This window comes from Salvia miltiorrhiza, chromosome 2 (genome assembly GCF_028751815.1).
Source record: "Salvia miltiorrhiza cultivar Shanhuang (shh) chromosome 2, IMPLAD_Smil_shh, whole genome shotgun sequence".
In the NCBI taxonomy this organism is placed as follows: domain Eukaryota; kingdom Viridiplantae; phylum Streptophyta; class Magnoliopsida; order Lamiales; family Lamiaceae; genus Salvia; species Salvia miltiorrhiza.
Genome location: NC_080388.1, coordinates 45,393,480 through 45,413,474, shown reverse-complemented (window position 1 = coordinate 45,413,474; position 19,995 = coordinate 45,393,480). Strand labels below are relative to the sequence as shown.

The 19,995-nt window shown below is 39.7% G+C and overlaps 1 protein-coding gene and 1 pseudogene across 3 annotated transcripts; one reads left to right on the top strand and one right to left on the bottom strand.

The window, feature by feature from the left end:
* Positions 1 to 3,135: 3,135 nt before the first annotated feature.
* On the top strand, positions 3,136 to 4,709 carry LOC131011666 (pentatricopeptide repeat-containing protein At1g09220, mitochondrial-like; annotated as a pseudogene).
* LOC131011664 (uncharacterized) lies at positions 4,640 to 19,725 on the bottom strand. Of its 3 annotated transcripts, XM_057939442.1 has the most exons (7): positions 17,901 to 19,725; positions 6,925 to 6,980; positions 5,901 to 6,173; positions 5,569 to 5,805; positions 5,311 to 5,430; positions 5,093 to 5,221; positions 4,640 to 4,878 (listed from the first exon to the last, which is right to left on the bottom strand). In XM_057939442.1, exons 1-7 carry the CDS (start codon positions 19,720 to 19,722, stop codon positions 4,861 to 4,863), a joined length of 2,655 nt encoding a protein of 884 aa, XP_057795425.1. In that variant the 5' UTR covers positions 19,723 to 19,725; the 3' UTR covers positions 4,640 to 4,860. The 3 variants fall into 3 exon arrangements, with proteins under 3 accessions (XP_057795425.1, XP_057795426.1, XP_057795427.1); XM_057939443.1 differs by having other exon boundaries at positions 4,640 to 5,221; positions 17,901 to 19,651; XM_057939444.1 differs by lacking the exons at positions 4,640 to 4,878; positions 5,093 to 5,221; positions 5,311 to 5,430 and having other exon boundaries at positions 5,588 to 5,740; positions 17,901 to 19,651.
* Positions 19,726 to 19,995: the final 270 nt, after the last annotated feature.

The following is a 19,995-nucleotide window of genomic DNA, read 5'->3' as shown; positions in this document are numbered from 1 at the left end:
TTATTTATTTATTTGTTTTCTGAATTTCAAGTTTATTTATTTTTGAATTTTCAGTTTATTTATTTTCAGTTTATTTACTTATTTATTTATTTATTTATTTTCCATTTTATTTATATATTTATTTTCTGAATTTTCACCTAATAAAATAATGCCAAATAGTTAGTGCAAGATTAGTAAAAGTAACCATAATACATTAACACTACCCTTTTAGTCTTTTACACCACCTTTACACCACCTTTTCAGCTTTCTTAAAACCCGTGCCAGCACCCAAATGGGGCACTTTTTCGTGGACGGAGGGAGTACATTTTTATCATTTTTTTTTCTAGTAAGAATTGTCAAACTTGTGAAATGTTACTTTCATGGTTGCTGGTCAATGATTTCCTGTTATGGTAATTTCGGCTACGCCTACTCAAGCAATCACTGTATTCTGTAATAAACTTTTTTATTCAAGACTACTGTTTTTTTGGACACAAAAGTATTGAGTTTAAAAATGAACCAACTCAAATATATATTTTGAGCAAATATCACTTTAAATTTAAAATTATTTTTATATTACACATCCATTTTCCAGTTTCAAAAACTAACGTGATTTATTGAATATCGTGGTGTATTTTATAATCATGCATAAAAAATTAACATGATTTATCGAATATCGTGGTGTATTTTATAATCATGCATTTCTTTAACTTGCATGACACAAGTATTATTTAAAATTTTAAATTTAATTTCAAAAAAAATTATATCAATAATGTCTATTGAATCGGGTTTAAATCTCAACAACAAATAGATAAAAACATAAATAATACCAAAAAATTTACGCGATGCAATCATAAAGATCTACATCCACATGAAGTCGCCGGAGAAAATTCACTATCGGTGGTGGAAGATTACAATTACAAAGGTGAATCGTGTATCTAGAATGACTTGCTAAATTTACAAATGAGAGTCCTATTTATAAGCATCAAAGTAGACCTAGCACTTAGGCCTATTAATCAGAGTAATTAGACCCAAGCCTTATTACAATAATTTTTTATCTTGGAGTTGAGTTTTCCAGGTTAAGATGGAGTTGAGAACATATTTTTTCTGTGAAGTGCCATAACTCTGGAGCTTTAGGGCTGCATTCTCTTCTTGCAAAAGAAGATTCGAATCCCCAACGTCGCATGAAGCTTATATCATGAAAGAACCACCATTTTCTATGTTTTTATTAATGAAGTCAACATAGTGCCAGGTCAATTCAGGAATAGTTAACTTCCATGTTTATTACCAGTCCTGTAATAGTCAGCGTTGCGCAAAATATTCAAAACAACAATAATAAAAATAAAAATAAAGAGTAAGATTTGATCTCTGTCTTCCGTATGAAAATAATTATGATGTCATAATTCAACTCTGGTTTGTACAACGCTGAGCTCCCAATTTTACCCCTAATAATTGTTAATGTGTTGTTATAATTAAAACTATATACTGCATATACTCTTATTACACATTTCTATAAAAAAACCAATATATATTCTTTATTTTTGCAAGCATTTTCATATATATATATATATATATATATATATACTCATTCTATTTATTTAAATTATTTTATCCCACATTGATTTTAATAAGATTTTATCGAATGAAAAGTTATATAAAAGGATGCTCCTACTCTCCAAATAAAATGTTGGAGTATGGTTAAAATTAATACAATTTGAAAACATTGACGGTTTAATTGATCAAAAATATTTGATTAAATAAAAAATTATTTAATTTAATTTTAAAAAATAAATAGTTTGACTAAATAAATTATTTCTTCAATTTGATTTGGCCATAAAATTATATATTCTGTACAATTTTTAAAATAAAATTTTAACTATTTTCTTGTGATGCAATTTGCACATATGATGTTGGGCATAATTCATTTATTTTCTTTTATCTTTCTTTTTAGTTTACTAAATATGCAATTGAATATTTTATAGTTTAATAATAATAATAATAACAATAATAATAATAATAATAATAATAATAATAATTGTCATCGTTGTCATCATCACTTATATAGTAGGGAAATTGAATAATTATGTGTGACATCACCACATTTTTATATTTTTAATTTTCTTAATTCTCCAAACATCTCCATATTTATTTATTCTTATTTATCTAAATCATTTGATCTTACATTCATTTTTTTCGCCAAATAAAACTTATATAAAATGATGCTCTTACTCTCCAAACCCAAATAAATAATCGTGATTAATAAATTATTTTTTCAATTTAATTTGGCCATAAAATAAGATAATTTGTACAATTTTTTAAAATAAAATTTGGATTTCACATGATTTTTTTTTGTGAAAAATTACCAATTGAAATACTAAATAAATTAATACAATTTAAATCTCACATTAATTTTCTCAAACTTCAGACGAGATGATTCTCATAACATAATTATGGTGTTCTAAATTTCAAACAAGTTGATCCTCACAAATCAATTATACTCTTTTAAGCTACAAATAAGATGATGCTCAAAACTCAATTATGGTTTAATCACAAAAATTAAATTAATTAAAAAAAATTATATAAAAATAATTTTGTTACAAAAAAATTATATAAAATGATTTAGTCACAACATAAAGTGATTTTTCGTCGAATTTCGACGAGTTATACAATAATAGACGAATGAATCAATAAATATAAACTTAATAGTTCATGATTTTAAAATCAAAAAAAAATTGTGCAAAAAAAATTAGACTTTACTTTGATATTTAGTAATTTACCCTGAATAGTAAATCTGGACTTACTACTGTTCCAAATCTTCTTTGCACATTTTAAACTTTAAAGGGTTAATTCAAAAAAAAAATCTCATTGAATTTGGTCATTTTACAATTTCATACTCCTTTTACTTTTTAGAAATTTTTGCAATACATGACTTTATAAATTTCAACATATTGATAGCAACTCGCAAGACCCTCGTCATTTTTTGTTAAGAACTATTGTTTGAAAACTAAATTTCAACATATTGATAGAAACTATTAAGAAAGAGGCGCTTCTGCTTGCGCTTAACCAAATTGGGTGCCTTATATCTCAAAAGATATTAAATATTCACAAATAATTATAAATTGTCTACACATTTAGTGCTCGAATATTGTGTGCAACCTTGATGTGATGTTGGAGGGAGCATTTGATTTGTAATAGGTATGGCCTCCAAGTGTTGGATAAAATGTCTACTAGGCAAAGCCAGTACAACCATCTTCTCTCCCTACTCCACAAACACAGCCATCGCCGCCGCGCCATTCAGCAAATCCACTGCCACCTTCTCCTCACAAATCCACTCCTCAACCACAGAATTTGCTTGCTTGTTCTCTGGAACTCCGTAATCAAGCACTACGCACTCGGCAGATTCCCACAAGATGCTCTCTCTCTCTCTTCAAATATATCGGGAATCAAAGGAATCCCTTTTCCTTCGATAGCTTTACTTACTCCTATCTCATCAAAGCATGTGCGAATATGAAGACACCTCACGTGGGGAACCAGCTCCATTGCCTCAGCACTAAAGTGGGGTTCCATAGCAACCTTCACGTGCAGACTGCGTTGGTGAATATGTATGCAGATTCTGGGTATTTGGTTGAAGCGAGGAAGGTGTTTGACGAAATGCCTGAGAGGAATTTGGTGACTTGGAATGTTTTGCTCACGGGATTCGTTAAATGGGGTGAGATCGGGCTTGCAAGGGCTGTTTTTGACGCCATGCCAGAGAAGAATGTGGTTTCTTGGACCGGGATGATCTACGGGTACACTCGTGTGAACCGGTTTCACGACGCCTTGAATTTGTTTCGGACAATGGTCGTGCACCAAGGGATCCGACCCACGGAGGTGACGCTCCTCGCACTCTTCCCGTCTATATGGAATGTCGGATCACTCGAGTTTTGCCAGATGATTCATGGTTACACAGAGAAAAGTGGACTGAACATGATGGATGTTCGTGTTGTTAATTGCCTCATCGATGCATACTCCATCGAGAAGCGGGAGCATAGGAAGCGCGTGGCGGGTGTTCGAGGATGTCGATGATGAGAGCAAGAATTTGGTTTCTTGGACTTCAATGATATCTGCATTTGCAATGCATGGAATGGCTGCAGAAGCTTCTCATTGCTACAAGGAAATGGAAAACAAAGGCGTCAAGCCCAACTCCATCACGTTTCTGAGCGTGATGAGCACTTGCAGTCACGGCGGATTGGTGGTCGAAGGGCTCGAGTTCTACAGGAAAATGGTGAATGATTATGGGATTGTGCCCGGAATCAAGCATTACGGAGCTTTGATAGACATGTTGGGGAGGGCGGGGAGATTGGAGGAAGCGGAAAAGATAGCCCTAGGCGTCGCCCCGAGTGAAACTGTGGTGTGGAGGACACTTTTGGGCGCTTGCAGCTTCCATGGCAACGTCGAGATGGGCGAGAGGGTGACGAGGAGGATCATGGAGATTGAGCTGAGATATGGTGGCGATTATGTGCTTCTGTCAAACATCTTCTCTGCTGCAGGTAGGTTTGTGGATTCTGAGAGAGTCAGGAAGATGATGGATGGCAGAAATGCCTCAAAACTTGCTGGGATTACTCTGTCCACTTGCAGAGATTTTTCATGACCATAATCTAACATATTCTCAATGAACAAAAGCTTATCAAAATCTTAAATTTCGATCTAAATAAGACGTTGAGATATTGATATCTACCTTCCATCTCTTTACATTTTTCGGTATACATACATAAATTGACACTGTACGTATAAATTTACTACATTCTCACAATATGAAGGTTCTCATTTGAACCTCACTCTACACAAATATTTCGAAATGCAGAAACCATGAGATCGATGAAAAAGACAATCTCCACACCCTTGCTACACTCCATAGTAGACCTGTCACACACATCAACTTCATATATTAAGATTTAACTCAATTTAGGAAAATAGAATTTTTGATCTGGTCCTAGTATAGACATGCTGTAAATGCCATATGATTGTATGTAAAGAGAAAATAAAGCTTAGGAAATAATGGTGAGTCATAGATGATATGATTTGATTTGATTAATCATCTTATTAGCACTGATTATAACAATTAATAAAACCATACCTTTATAATTCTATCGGCTTGACCAACAAATAGCTTCCCATGCCGATACAACAGAGCCGTTATCGGGGAGTTGCAGGCGATGGTCCCAAGAGGGACGACGTCCACCCCTTCTGCAGCTTCGGATACTTCCTACAAATCATTTCATATTTTTTCATCACAAAAAAGAGACTATATATACCACAAATTCAGTTCTGGAATAGAATAAGAAGAAATCAAACCTGCACACTTATTTTCTTGTCCCAGCCCCCGCTAAACAGCCATTTCCCGTTTGTAGCGACTGAGAAGACGGAACCTTCGTGCCTCTGAGTAGACTTCACGAGGACATCATCGTGCCATATCTGGAATAAGAAAACGTATTTGTCTTATTAGATCAACAATTAGAGAATAATAAACCCTGATTGGGGATTAATGAAGCGTGCATCCAAATGCATACAAGTTTTTGCCTATGATAAACCCTAATTCAAGATGAGTTTTACCGTTATGTTGCCGTTGTCATGACCAACGAAGAGCAAATTGTGATCAGCAGCAAGAGACGAAACTGGTACTACATTTCCGAGCTTGTCATCCCCCAACACCGTTAGAGGACTATAATCGCCAAGAGACCATAATCGAACAGTCCCATCCCAGCTTCCACTATATAGGACGCCACTGCAAAGTACAAGTGACGAGACTACTGACTTGTGACCGCTCATAGCACACACAAAATTATGATCCTGAACAGTTCAAAAACATCGTGGATCTCTGTTCATGCACCCTAAATCTGATATATAAGTGTATATGACTATAGTAAGGGAGTATGTTCGAGTACCTGCAGTGACCATGCTTTTACTAATCTGTCTCCACTGCCGGTGAACAGATAGTCAGTACCAGAATTTGTCATTGCATGAATGCCACTATACCGCCAATCCTTATTCTCGTGCAACTTCTTAATTGGCACTTCGGAAAAGGGAAAACTAGCGTCCCAGATGCATATAACACCTTCATTATCACCACTGATGCACAATGGTTGTTTGCCATCCACGAAAATAACAGACATAACTTTATGCTCGTGACCTTTAAACGAATGAACATGAGTGAAGTCCTGAGATTAATCGGAGAAATTAATGAGCAATAGTCCAAGAAATTATTGTAAGCCACATATACAGCATCATGAATACTACTCCATCCGTCCCAAAAGAGTATGCTCACTTTCCTTTTTCGTCCGTCCCATAAGAGTATGCATGACCTATTTTTAGACATGATCCCACTACTAACCCCTTATTTTTTAACCCCAATTTCAACACTTATCTACAACTTCATCAATATAGCCCATCGTTATTTCTCCACTCCACTCACAACACACTCATGTAACATTTATTAAAACACATGTCGAACAAACTAAGCATACTCTTTCAGGACGGAAGGAGTAGACAAAAAGAAAGTTCAGAATCAATCACATCATGAACACATCGAAGAGAATAAAACATTAAAAGTGAGAAATTATCGGGTAGCTCTTATTGATATAAAACAATCTTTGTCTTTATAACATACTTTTACTTTTTTTACATCTGCAATGAGAAGTCCACAAATCTAGAAGTAATGGTTTGATCAATCATGAGACAATTTCATTGTGAGATCATATAGGTACAAGTTAACCAGGCACCAAAATCTCGACCCTTGGGCTCTTATCAGGAATGAGTTTTTGCAACGGTTAAGTATCTTAAAAGTTGCTATTTTCGCCAAGAAATTGGTCTCGGCAGTAATAATATGGCCTAAACCCTTTTCTAACAGCTTAAGATAACGACATTATGCTGCTCACATAATTCCGCGAAGAATTAATTTGAACTGTGTACCTCCAGAGACCATACACTGACTATCTTATCATACGAGGAGCTGAAGAGGAAGCCCCCTACACAAAAGATAGAATGGATATAAAAATGAACAATCTTACACAAGCAAACTCAAAAGCTGTAGCTTAAATGGAGCAAAATGGGAGCAACAAAGAAAAAGACATTATTAGATCCAATAGACAAAAATGAATAAATTTATTGCTCTATATTTACTTTATAGATAAAAACAGTGAACTATAGTAATAGATGGTCAGTGCCTGATTAATTTGGTAAGAACATCTAGGACTTGTTTCTAAAGTCCAACCATGAAAATCTTGTTTATCAGTTCGTCCTTCCCTTGCTATCTATTGGTCTTCATCTCACCTATTTATTCATACTAAGAAACTATACTCTTTATGAGTTTTTTAGGGGTGGGACTTGGGAGCACATGGCATTGTCAATCATATGAATCTGGTTGAAGTAGCCACACAAGCTTTCTGATGAAATCTCCTGCGAGATAAAACCCTAGCAACTCAAGAAGAAAGTCTTGAATTAACCTAGTAAGCGATTTAACGCTGTTTCATAAAATAAGAGTCCCCCTGCGAACTGATCCAAGGGGTTTAAATAAAACAAATAACAGAGTCCTACTAGCAAAAGGAAACTTCTAATAAGAGTCCTGCGAAATAATAAAAGTCCTAATAACATAAGGAATCTACTTAAGAGTAAATAATAAATACTAATAAAATCCTACTCTTCAACCTTCCTCCTGCGCAGCAACAGTTGCTGTATTCTTATTCCTCCTAACATACACCTTAGTAATTGGTGGATTTCCATCAACTCCCCCTCCATCAAAATGAACCTTGTCCTCAAGGTTAAAGCTTGGAAACTGAGCTCGAACTTCTGCAACCGATTCCCACGTTGCATCCTCCAACCCAAGTGCCTTCCACTGAATCAAAACTTCACGCACTGGTCCTCCACGTTGTATGTTCCACCTGTACTCAATCACGCGGTCCGGCTCAAGTGCTGGCAGTCCCTCAGCTGAATACGGCGGCAAAGTTGAACGAATAGCTTCAACTGGCCCCACCTTTCTCCGCAGTAATGAAACGTGAAAAATTGGGTGAATTTTGGATTCCTTTGGTAACTCCAAACGATAAGCGACCGTCCCAATTCGCTCACTAACCTGAAAAGGCCCGTAGAACTTGCTAGCCAATTTAGTATTTACCCTTTTAAAAACTGAACTCTGCCGATAAGGCTGCAGTTTCAAATAAACCCAATCTCCAACTTCAAATTCCTCAGGCCGACGCTTAGTGTCTGCGTACTGCTTCATACGATTTTGGGCGATTTCGAGATTAAATCGCAATTCTTTCAACAAAGCATCTCGCTCACGTAGCTGCACATCAACCTCATGTACAGCTGTGGATCCAGGCTCATGTGCAGGAATTGGAACGGCAGCCCTTCCATACACGACTTCAAATGGCGTCATGTTAATTGACCGTTGATAAGTGGTGTTATACCAGTACTCTGCCCATGCCAAATATTTTTCCCATGCCTTTGGCTGATTAGAGGAAAAACAACGAAGATATTGCTCCAAGCATCGATTCACCACCTCTGTTTGTCCATCGGTTTGAGGATGATAAGATGAACTCATCTTCAGCTGCGTCCCTTGCAACTTAAATATCTCACGCCAAAAAGAGCTTATAAAAACACGATCCCTGTCGGACACGATTGATTTTGGGATTCCATGTAGTTTCACCACATTTCGAACAAATATTTCAGCAACATCTTTGGCAGAGTAAGGATGACTTAGAGCAATGAAATGCGCATATTTGGACAATCTATCGACCACCACCAGAATGGTATCTTTTCCCTTTGAACGGGGTAATCCTGTAATGAAGTCCATCGATATATCCACCCATACTTGCTCAGGGATTGGTAGTGGTGCCATCAACCCTGCGGGACTTCGGCTGTCTGCTTTGTTCCGTTGGCACACATCGCACGCTTGTATGAATTTCACAATGTCTTTCTTTAATCCAGGCCAAAAGAATAATTGTGACATTCTCTTGAAAGAACGCAAAATCCCAGAATGTCCGCCAAACACGGAAGTGTGAAATTCTTGGATTAAACGTTCTCTTAACTCTCCTCTTGGAACCCATACACACCCATTTCTTGCCAAGCAGCCATGACGAATTGCGTAACCTTCTTGACCTTGATGCCCATCCTTTACTTGCTGCAATAAGGAGCCAAGTTCATCATCTTTCTTGGTTGCGATAGCAATCTCCTCCCAAATACCAACGATCGGTGTAGACAAGGCCATTAACGATGAATCGCTGCCTGTATTTCGTCTAGATAGCGCATCAGCGGCGTTATTCTCTTTTCCAGGCCGATAGATAATTTCATAATCAAACCCAACCAACTTGGCAATCCACTTTTGTTGCTCCGGTGTAGTAATTCGTTGCTCCAGCAAATAGCGTAAACTACGCTGATCTGTAATTATCTTAAATCTTCTTCCCACTAGATAAGGTCGCCAACATCTGATAGCCTCCAGTATAGCCAACATCTCTTTCTCGTAAATGGACCATGACTTTTTAGATTCCGCGATCCCCTTACTCAGATATGCGATTGGTCGCCCATTCTGGGAAAGAACTGCTCCAATTCCACCCCCTGACGCATCGGTCTCAATTACGAATTCCTCCTCGAAATTAGGCAGGGCTAAGATTATGGTTGAACTCATCGCCTCTTTTAGCTCTGCAAATGCTTGTTCAGCTGTGTCTGACCATTTAAACTTGTTTTTCTTAGTCAACTGATGTAATGGTCTAGCTATTTCTCCGAATCTTGGGCAAAATTTTCGATAATAGCCTGCCAGCCCAAGGAATCCTCTCAACTCCGTCACATTTGTTGGGATAGGCCAATTTCTCACAGCTTCAATTTTGCGTGGATCAACTCTTACTCCTTCTTTTGAAATAAAATGACCCAAGTACTCTACTTCGCGTACACCAAAGAAACATTTAGAAGGCTTTATAACAAACTGATGTTCCCTCAAAATTTCCAGAACTTTGCGCAAGTGACGCAAATGCTCGTCCCAACTTTTACTGTAAACCAATATATCATCGAAAAACACGAGGACAAATTTACGTAGATAAGGCCGGAAAATATGATTCATAATCGACTGAAAAGTAGAGGGTGCATTACATAATCCAAAAGCCATTACCAAATACTCATAATGCCCGTTGTGAGTTCGGAATGCTGTTTTGTGCACGTCATCTGGGTGGACTCGAATCTGGTGATATCCAGCCCGCAGGTCAAGTTTAGAGAAAAAGGTGGCTCCGTGCAATTCATCCAGCATATCCTCTACAGTTGGAATTGGAAATCTATCCTTGATGGTGGCCTCGTTTAGGGCTCGATAGTCGGTGCAGAACCTCCAAGTTTCGTCCTTTTTCTTTACCAATAAAACTGGAGAGGAGAACGGACTTGTGCTGTATCTGATTAAGCCCGCTGCCATCATTTCTTCGACCTGCTTTTCAATCTCGTTCTTCTGAAAGTGAGCGTAGCGATATGGTGCTACATTTACAGGTCTTGATTCGTCAGCTAGTCTGATGCGGTGATCGAATTCTCTTTTAGGGGGCAATGAAACGGAAGCAGTCGACACACCTTCGAATTCGCTTAAAAGTTTAGCAATTTCGTCGTTCTGCTCCTTTTCTATCCGATCTTCGCAATTAAGTTCTGGAGATATTAATAAATAGATCTCTCCTCCGGAAGCCAACTCTCGCTGCAACATGTCTAAGTCAAAAGGTCCAGGGGGTGTGTACCCAATACCCTTCAACAAAACCATTTCGTCACCACACCAAAAGTTCAATGATAACTCCTTGCAATCAACCAGGAAAGGACTCACCATTTCCATCCAAGGCATCCCAAATACAATATCCATCTTAGGCAAAGGCAATGCAAATAATGTCACGTGGAAACAAATCCCTTGAATGATGATTGGTACCTGATCGTATCTCATATGGCAGGTCAGAGAGTGGCCACTTCCAGTAGTGACGGAAAATGGGGACCCTCCACGTGTTGCCGGAAGTTGCAAATATTCAGCTAGCGGTGTGGATATGAAATTAAGAGTCGCACCGCTATCCACTAGTATTAGGACAGGGCATCTCCCAACATGTCCTTCAAATTTTAGCGCTCGTGCTCCTCCATTTTCGTTTAGGTGATTGAAAGAAATTACTGCATTTTTCTTTGCTTCTTCCATTCCCAATAGATTAAACTCCGTCGTCACATTTCCACCGCCTTCCGCTATCCCGTCTTCAGGAGCTTCGTCATATTTTGGAGTGGTAATTTCTCCCTCTGTTTCTGGTGCGGTTTCTTCCACTATCAAACTCATTGCCTTCGCGTTAGGACACACATGGTTCCAGGTATACTTCTCATCGCATGTGAAACACTGCCCAGCTCGCCTTCTTTTTATGATTTCATCATTTGGAAGCTGAATTCGCCCTTTACCAATTGTTGGTGTGTTGGATGGAGGCCTTGAGGTAGTAGGGATGAAAGGCTTGGGGTTAAAATTTCGACTTATGGTGGCTGGACTACTCCTCGACGACGCGGGCAACGCCTTCGACATCTGTAACTGTTCATCTTTTCTTGTTGCTAATTCAATGGCTTCTTGAAGATCATGAGGCCTCCACATCTTTAACTCCATGGCTATTTCCGGTTTCAATCCAGCCATAAATGCTCCAAGTAACGCACTCGATGGCCAATGGGGAACTCTATTCATTAATATCTCAAATTCTCGCAAATAATCGCGAAAACTCCCCGTTTGGCGCAATTTATTCATGGACTCGTTTGCATCTTCGCCTTGAGCAGTTCCAAACCTAAGTTGCACACCTTTCTTGAATTGAAGCCAATTCACTTGGGAGTTGCCATGAACCTGTTCAAACCAACGCCACCATTGTCGAGCCTCACCCTCCAAGTAATACGAGGCAATTTGAACACAATGCTTCACTCGTATATCATTTAATTCAAAATATTGCTCCGCCTTGTCAAGCCAATTAAGTGGGTCAGCACCTGTGAATTTAGGGAATTCTAGGCGAATCCCCTTCGGCCGATGGTCATTCGGACGTTCTCTTCGTCTACTATAAACTGATTCATCGGATTCAGTTTCTGAATTGTTATGAATAGTAATTAGTATCCCACATTGGTTTAGTGTTCCTAGTTGTGATAGTTCTCTTACATATAAATATGTACTCTTATCTCCAATATAAATACACCTTCCTACTTCTTCTTCTTCAATATGTTTTATATCTTTATTCTCTACATGGTATCAGAGCATGTTAGATACCTGATAATTTTTTCTACTGTACGTATTTATGAATAGTACTGTACGTATTTATGAATAGTACTTTACGTATTTATGAATAGTTTTTTTTTCTCTATTCCTATAAGTATGCTCTGTGGTTGCAGCATTGTCTGATCTTCCACATCAGAAATTTTTTTTTCTTTGTTTTCCTTCATCTCTCCGGCCGTCCTTCTCTCCGGCTGGCACTACTATTGCTGCTCGGGTCTCCCCGTCGCACAGCCTCCCTCTCTAGCTTTTGTTTTCAGCCACCGTTGCTGTCTATTCTCTATATAGGGTTTCAGTTTTCTAATCCTTTTACATCATGTCTGATTCAAAATCCGCTGCCCTAGGAACCACCATAAAATTGAATGGTTCCAATTATCTTCTCTGGTCTCGTGCCTTTCTATTGTTCTTAGGCTCTCAGAAAAAGAAAACACATGTTCTAAGTGATCCAGTTGCTTCTACGGATCTCAAATATGATGCCTGGAGTGCCGACGATTGTGCTGTCATGACTTGGCTTTTGAATAGTCTTGAAGACTCTGTTAGTAAGAATATCATGTTCTTAGAAACTGCTAAGGACATGTGGGATACATTACGGCAGATGTATTCCAATGACAAGAACGTATCTCGTGTCTTCGAGTTATATGAGAAACTTTTCTCTCATACTCAGTCTGGCCAATCAGTTAATGACTATTTCTCTACCCTCAAAGGACTTGCTGATGAAATTCTTGTTTATCATCCACTATCCTGTTCTGTCACTCAGCGGGCCACACAGTGGGAAGAGTTCATGGTTGCCAAATTCTTATCAGGTTTGGATGCTGATCTCCGACCAGTTCGTGACAGCCTGTTATCAAGTGATAATGTTCCATCATTATCCAATGCCTTATCTCGTGTGTTGCGGGTTTCCACTGGTCGTACCGATGATGCTACTTCACCTAATTCTTCTGCCATGGCTGCTCGCGGTCAGAATTCTCATGTTAGTGCCTCTTTTTCGCCCTCCAGCCAGGCTATTCAGAATCAAAATTATGCTCACGGTCAAAGTTCTTACGGTGGTCGTGGTCGTGGCCGTAGTGGTGAACGAGGTCGTGGCCGAGGTCGCGGTTCTGATCGTTATTGTGAGTATTGCCACCGAACCAATCACACTTCTGAAAATTGTTGGAAAACCTTTGGCAAACCAGGTCGGGCTCATACAGTTGTTCCTGATCCTCAGTCTTCCTCCAGTGATGATACGGTCTCGCTCTCACGGGCTCAATACGACAAACTGATCCAATCCATCAATTTGTCATCTGGTACTGCTCCATCTACTAGTGCAGCATCTCCTATAGTTGCTTCCGCAGGTGCGTTTGCAGTGTCTCATGGTAAGTCTTGGTTGGTAGATTCTGGTGCCTCTGTCCATATTACTGGTACTAAATCTCTTTTGACATCTTTTACTCATTCATCCTTACCTTCTGTCCGTGTCGCTGATGGCACCTATTCTTCGGTGACGGGGAGTGGTGTTGTCCGTCCTACTCCTCAATTAACTCTTAACAATGTCATGTTTGCTTCTAAATTTCCCGTTAGCTTATTATCGGTTAGTCAACTTACCAAAACTCACAATTGCTCTGTCACTTTTTTTCCTACCTTTGTTACCTTTCAGGACCTGCAGACGAAGAAGACGATTGGTGGAGGACATGAGCGTGACGGGGTTTACTACTTGGATTCTGGTATTCCTGCACCTTCGCGTGCTCTCTCTGCCACCGTGACTCCATATCAGTGGCATTGTCGCCTTGGTCATCCGTCGCCGTCTAGTCTTCGCAGTTTAATTCCTACTTCGTCTGTTGAATTTCAATGTGAGTCTTGTGAGTTGGGCAAGCACCATCGCACATCTTTTCCTTCTAGAATTGATAAACGTAGTTCTTTTGCTTTTGAGCTTGTTCATTGTGATGTTTGGGGTCAGAGTCGAGTTGAGTCTAGAGGGGGTTTCAGATATTTTATGGTCTTGGTTGATGATTATTCGCGTATGACATGGGTGTATTTGCTCAAACAGAGAACTAGAGTCCCTGCTATACTAAACTCTTTTTATCATGAAATAAAAACTCAATATTCTGTCGATTTGCGTATTCTTCGCACTGATAATGCTCTTGAATTCACTCAAAAATCTATTTCATCTTTTTGTGATTCTCGTGGCATAATTCATCAAACTTCCTGCTCACATACTTCCCAACAAAATGGAGTTGCAGAACGAAAACACCGTCATATTTTGGATGTTGCTCGTACTCTTATGTCTCATATGCGGGTTCCTAAGTGGTTATGGGGTGATGCTGTTCTTACGGCATGTTTTCTCATTAATAGAATGCCTTCTAGTGTGCTTCATGGAGATATTCCTTTTTCGTATCTTCATCCTGACAAACCTCTTTACCCTGTCCCTCCTCGCATTTTTGGGTGTGTTTGTTTTGTTCATGATCTAAGTCCTGGGTTAGATAAGTTATCTCCTCGTTCTATTAAGTGTGTTTTTCTCGGGTATTCTAGAACACAGAAAGGGTATAGATGTCTTGACCCTCTTACCAAACGTCACTATGTCTGTGCCGATGTCACCTTCTTTGAATCTCTTCCATTTTTTCCTCATACTAGCACTACTTCTCAAAATAAGTTACACTCTGCTCCTTTGCCTATACCGGCGATAGTTTCTCCTCCTACTCAACCCTTACAAGTGTATACCCGTCGTCCTCGTCCCGCACCAGTTCCAGAGACTGTTGCTGAACCGGCCTCATGTTCTCCACCCGAGTTATCTTCTTCTGCAGATTCTGAGGATGACCAACCTGCTAACACAGATGACTTACCTATCGCTATACGCAAAGGTAAACGTACTTGTACCACTCGCCATCCAATGTCTAACTATGTCTCTTTTGCCTGTTTGAGTCTTTCTTTTCGGTCTTTTGCTCTTTCCCTTTTCTCTACAGTTATTCCAACTTCTTACCTTGAGGCACTCAAACATCCGCATTGGAAGGCTGCTATGGATGAGGAGATGTGTGCCCTTTTATCTCGTGGCACTTGGGTTCTAGCAACTGCTCCTGTTTCTGCTGTTATTGTTTCTTGTCGTTGGGTGTTCACTATCAAGTTTCTTGCTGATGGTACTATTGATCGGTACAAAGCCCGCCTTGTAGCAAAAGGTTTTACACAGACTTATGGTGTGGATTACTTTGAGACATTCTCTCCCACCGCTCGCTTGAACTCCATTCGCATCTTGTTCTCCTTGGCTGTTAATCTTTCTTGGCCTATGTATCAGCTTGATGTGAAGAATGCTTTTCTCTATGGCGATATATCTCCAACTGTTTATATGGAGCAACCTCCCGGGTATGTTGCTCAGGGGGAGGATTCTACTAAGGTGTGTTGTCTTAAGAAGGCTATTTATGGTCTTAAGCAAAGTCCGAAGGCATGGTTTGACAAGTTTAGTAGTGTTCTCAGCAAAATTGGGTTTAAGCAATGCAAGTCTGACCACTCTGTTTTTGTGCGCCATCAAGCCTCTGGAATTGTCATTCTCGTTGTCTATGTCGATGACATCCTTATATCTGGGAGTGATGTACAAGGAATTGCTGATACAAAGACATACTTGCAAGAACAATTCGTTATTAAGGATTTGGGACGTCCCAAGTACTTCTTGGGAATTGAAATTGCTCACAGCAAGTATGGAATTTCTCTGTCTCAGCAGAAGTATGCTACTGATTTACTTAAAGAAACCGGGTTGTTGGGAACGAAGCCGGTTGATACTCCTATGGATATTGACCCGAATGTCTGGGATGAGAGTGAAGATTTCTTGGAGGACAAAGCTAAGTACAGACGTCTTGTTGGGAAACTTATCTACTTGACAGTGACACGGCCTGATATTTCTTTTGCGGTTGGTTTGGTTAGTCGTTTCTTGGATAAGCCTAAACAAGTTCATTGGGAAGCTGCTATTCGAATTCTTCGATATATCAAGAAATCTCCGGGAAAAGGATTGTTCTTTAAAAAAAATGGTCATCTAAAAATTGAAGGGTACTCTGATGCTGATTATGCTGGCTCTAAAATTGATCGGAAATCGACATCTGGATACTGTACTTACTTGGGTGGAAATTTGATAACTTGGAGGAGCAAGAAACAACAAACAGTTGCTAGATCTTCAGCCGAGGCTGAGTATAGAGCTATGGCTCATACTGCAACTGAGATGATTGGTGTGAAGAATCTGCTTGGGGAATTAGGATTCACTTTCAATGAACCGTTACCCATGCACTGTGATAACCAAGCAGCTATTTACATTGCTAACAATCCAGTTTTTCATGAACGGACTAAACATATTGAGGTTGACTGCCATTTCATTCGTGAGTGTGTATTGAACCAAACTATTTCTACTCCGTTCACTTCTTCGTCAGATCAAATTGCTGATATCTTCACTAAACCGTTGGGAGGCAAGCGTTTCTCTGAGTTGTGTATCAAGCTGGATATGATTAACATATATGCTCCAGCTTGAGGGGGAGTGTTATGAATAGTAATTAGTATCCCACATTGGTTTAGTGTTCCTAGTTGTGATAGTTCTCTTACATATAAATATGTACTCTTATCTCCAATATAAATACACCTTCCTACTTCTTCTTCTTCAATATGTTTTATATCTTTATTCTCTACATGAATCATTGTGTGAATTTTCATCTTCCTCTTCCTCATGCTCCGATTCAGAACCATCCCTATGAAACGGATTTGGGTACGTTGCAAACGGATTGTCCCTCTCCCATGAATTCTCTCGTAGATGTTCGTGGTGTCGACGTCTCCTAGTTTCATCATTGTCGTTCCAACGGTGACTTCCCCGTTCTTGACCCCCTGAGTTGTCGCGACCGGAACGGCCTCCGTTACCGCGATGTCCCCGCTGGCCTGCTCTAAATCGCCCGTTACCTTCATCGCGTCGCCGGCTCGATCGAGCCCTTTGCTCACGCTGTCGTCGATCACCTACTTGATTGTCAAGTTGAAGTGAAATATTCTGTAGTGTGGCATTCAGTTTCTCAATTGAAGATTCAATGTTTTCAAACCTTTGCCGATTTGAAACCATCGTCGGAAGCGCAGTAACGTGATCACAATCTGGCTCTGGTGCCAATTGATGAAATCTCCTGCGAGATAAAACCCTAGCAACTCAAGAAGAAAGTCTTGAATTAACCTAGTAAGCGATTTAACGCTGTTTCATAAAATAAGAGTCCCCCTGCGAACTGATCCAAGGGGTTTAAATAAAACAAATAACAGAGTCCTACTAGCAAAAGGAAACTTCTAATAAGAGTCCTGCGAAATAATAAAAGTCCTAATAACATAAGGAATCTACTTAAGAGTAAATAATAAATACTAATAAAATCCTACTCTTCAACCTTCCTCCTGCGCAGCAACAGTTGCTGTATTCTTATTCCTCCTAACATACACCTTAGTAATTGGTGGATTTCCATCACTTTCTTTAGGATATAGGTAAACACGGTCTAGCAGATCACAATGTGAACTAAAATATCAATTTGATGGTGCATATCTGTTTGTGAGCGTTCATTTGTACATTCATAGTTGTCTTCTCCTAGCTTGTAGCTAATGAAAACCATTATTATGTGTGGCTGCAGAATATAAAACAATACTTTACAGATAGTGATAAAATATAAAACGAAAGGCATTTTTACAGGAAGGGAAAACAACATACCACTGATAGCTAATCCTGTGATGAAACCAAGATGACCTTTCATCTCTAGACATTTGAAATTACCATGAGCGATGCCATCAATTACATCTCCTTCAACCCTCAATCTCACATCATCTTTACCACTCTCTTCTTCTCCCTTCGAACCATCCTCAGTTTCATCAACCATGCGCCATACATCTCCTAGTACTATACAATGACCCGACTCTTGATTTCTCTGCTCATTTCTCAAGGTGAGTCCAATATCAAACTGAGGTTTAACAACCAACCCCCTCAAGCATTTCCATAGTTCAGTTGCCATAGGCCGATGTCCAGGCTCTAAACCCAGACATCTGCACAAAATATCCAGCAACGGAGCAAAATCCAATCCTAGTCTCCTCTTCAACAACGCAGAAACTTTCTCCATCCACACTACGTACAAACCAGCGTAATCACAACCCTTTTCATTTCTAACAGCATTAACCACAGAATGCAAGAAAGACTCCATCTCTTTCACAAAAGAGCTTCCAACAATAACCCAAACCAGTAAAGAGGCCACTGACCAAACATCCGAAACAGGACCTACTTCATACACGTTTAGCGAATCCATCTCAAACCACCCCGCCGCCTTCACAACTAACTGCAACAACACCTCCGGACTAAGAAACACAAGGTTTTGATGATCCAATAACATATCCTTCAAACCAAAATCCGCATCCGTGCAAGCCCTATGCACTGCTCTACTAACTCTCCTACTGCTATTTACAACCTCGCTTAAGTCTACACAAACACGACTAAAATAATCGAAACCAAGACAATTCAAACTCAAGTAACCAACAGTTAGCCCCTCTAAATGCAAGCGGCTCAAAACCTCACATATTTCCACACCAACCACTCCCAGAAAACTCATTTCATCAGCAATGAGCCTTTCATTTTCAACCTTCCCTCTCTTGAAAACACAATCAGTAATAAAATTAGACGAAGCAAATTTCTGGAAAACAATATACACGCTCTTATCCGCCTCATCACACCAAAACCCATAGGCCTTCCCCACATTACTCACTCTAAAACCAGCATTCAAAATAACCCCCAATTTGTCTCTCTCTTCTTCCCCCATCCCCCACAAAACAGTCAGGATTCCCGACTCATAGCTTGGCTTGATCAACTTCGAACCTTCCACCAAAATCCCAACTTTAACAAGACCCACATATTCTTTCTCTCTCAAAACACACCCCATCACACGATCACTCCCAAAAAACCTCAAAACAATTCCATCCAAAACCCCACCATCACTATCCAGACGAGCTCCCCCAATCGAAATACAGTCTTCTGGGAGTATCCATCTCCTCCATCTACAATAAAACTCATGCGGCCACGGCTTCAAAACAGAGGGAGGTGAAGCCGATTTTGTTCCCGGCGGAATTACTGTTTTCTCTTCGAGGGGGCGGGTGCGATGGAGAAGGGAGGAGAAATAGAGGAGGTCGAGGTTCTTGGGGAGCGAAGAGAGCGAGTTGGGTAATTTGAGGAGGAGGGTGCAGACGGTGCACCGGATAGTGTTAGGGAATGGGCGGGGGAGCAACTTCAGGCAGGCTTCGCAGGTGGTCTGGCCGCAGCTCAGGACGCGCGGGATGGCTGTCACAGCGTCGTAAGGCTGCAGACATACCGGGCACTCCGGCGGCTCTGGCTCCTCCACGGCGGACGGCGGCGGCGGATCATTGACTTGCTGCATCTTGGTTATTTTTTTACCGCGGAGTAGGGAAAAGAAAAAAAATATTGTACTAAAATAGCCTAACCAATCTGAATATTTTGTCATTTTGTGTGTATGCTTTGTAAAAATCGAACACATGTGTTTATCGAGCATATTCACGATTTTAACCCTGAGATTTAACTATCTATAAACATTACATTCAATAATTGGGTCATTTATTTTAACTGAAGAAAATATGATAAGTTTGATGGTTCTGCAATGGAGGTTGAATTTTGCGGAAAGAAAATTGATTTGTGATGCCATATGAAAGTTACTGTAGCTTGTCTTAAAGGACGATATCATGCAGTTTCTCCAAGAGTTTCACCAGCATGAAAAAATTGTTAGAGGCGGAAACCCATACTTCGTCACTCT

Excerpts from the sequence above, each read along its gene's own strand:
- LOC131011664 (XM_057939442.1), bottom strand. The coding sequence starts at position 19,722 with ATGTGTTCGATTTTTACAAAGCATACACACAAAATGACAAAATATTCA. Across the intron at positions 5,431-5,568 it reads ATGACAACGGCAACATAACG|ATATGGCACGATGATGTCCT; the intron begins GTAAAACTCATC and ends TTCTTATTCCAG. Across the intron at positions 5,222-5,310 it reads ACAAGAAAATAAGTGTGCAG|GAAGTATCCGAAGCTGCAGA; the intron begins GTTTGATTTCTT and ends AATGATTTGTAG.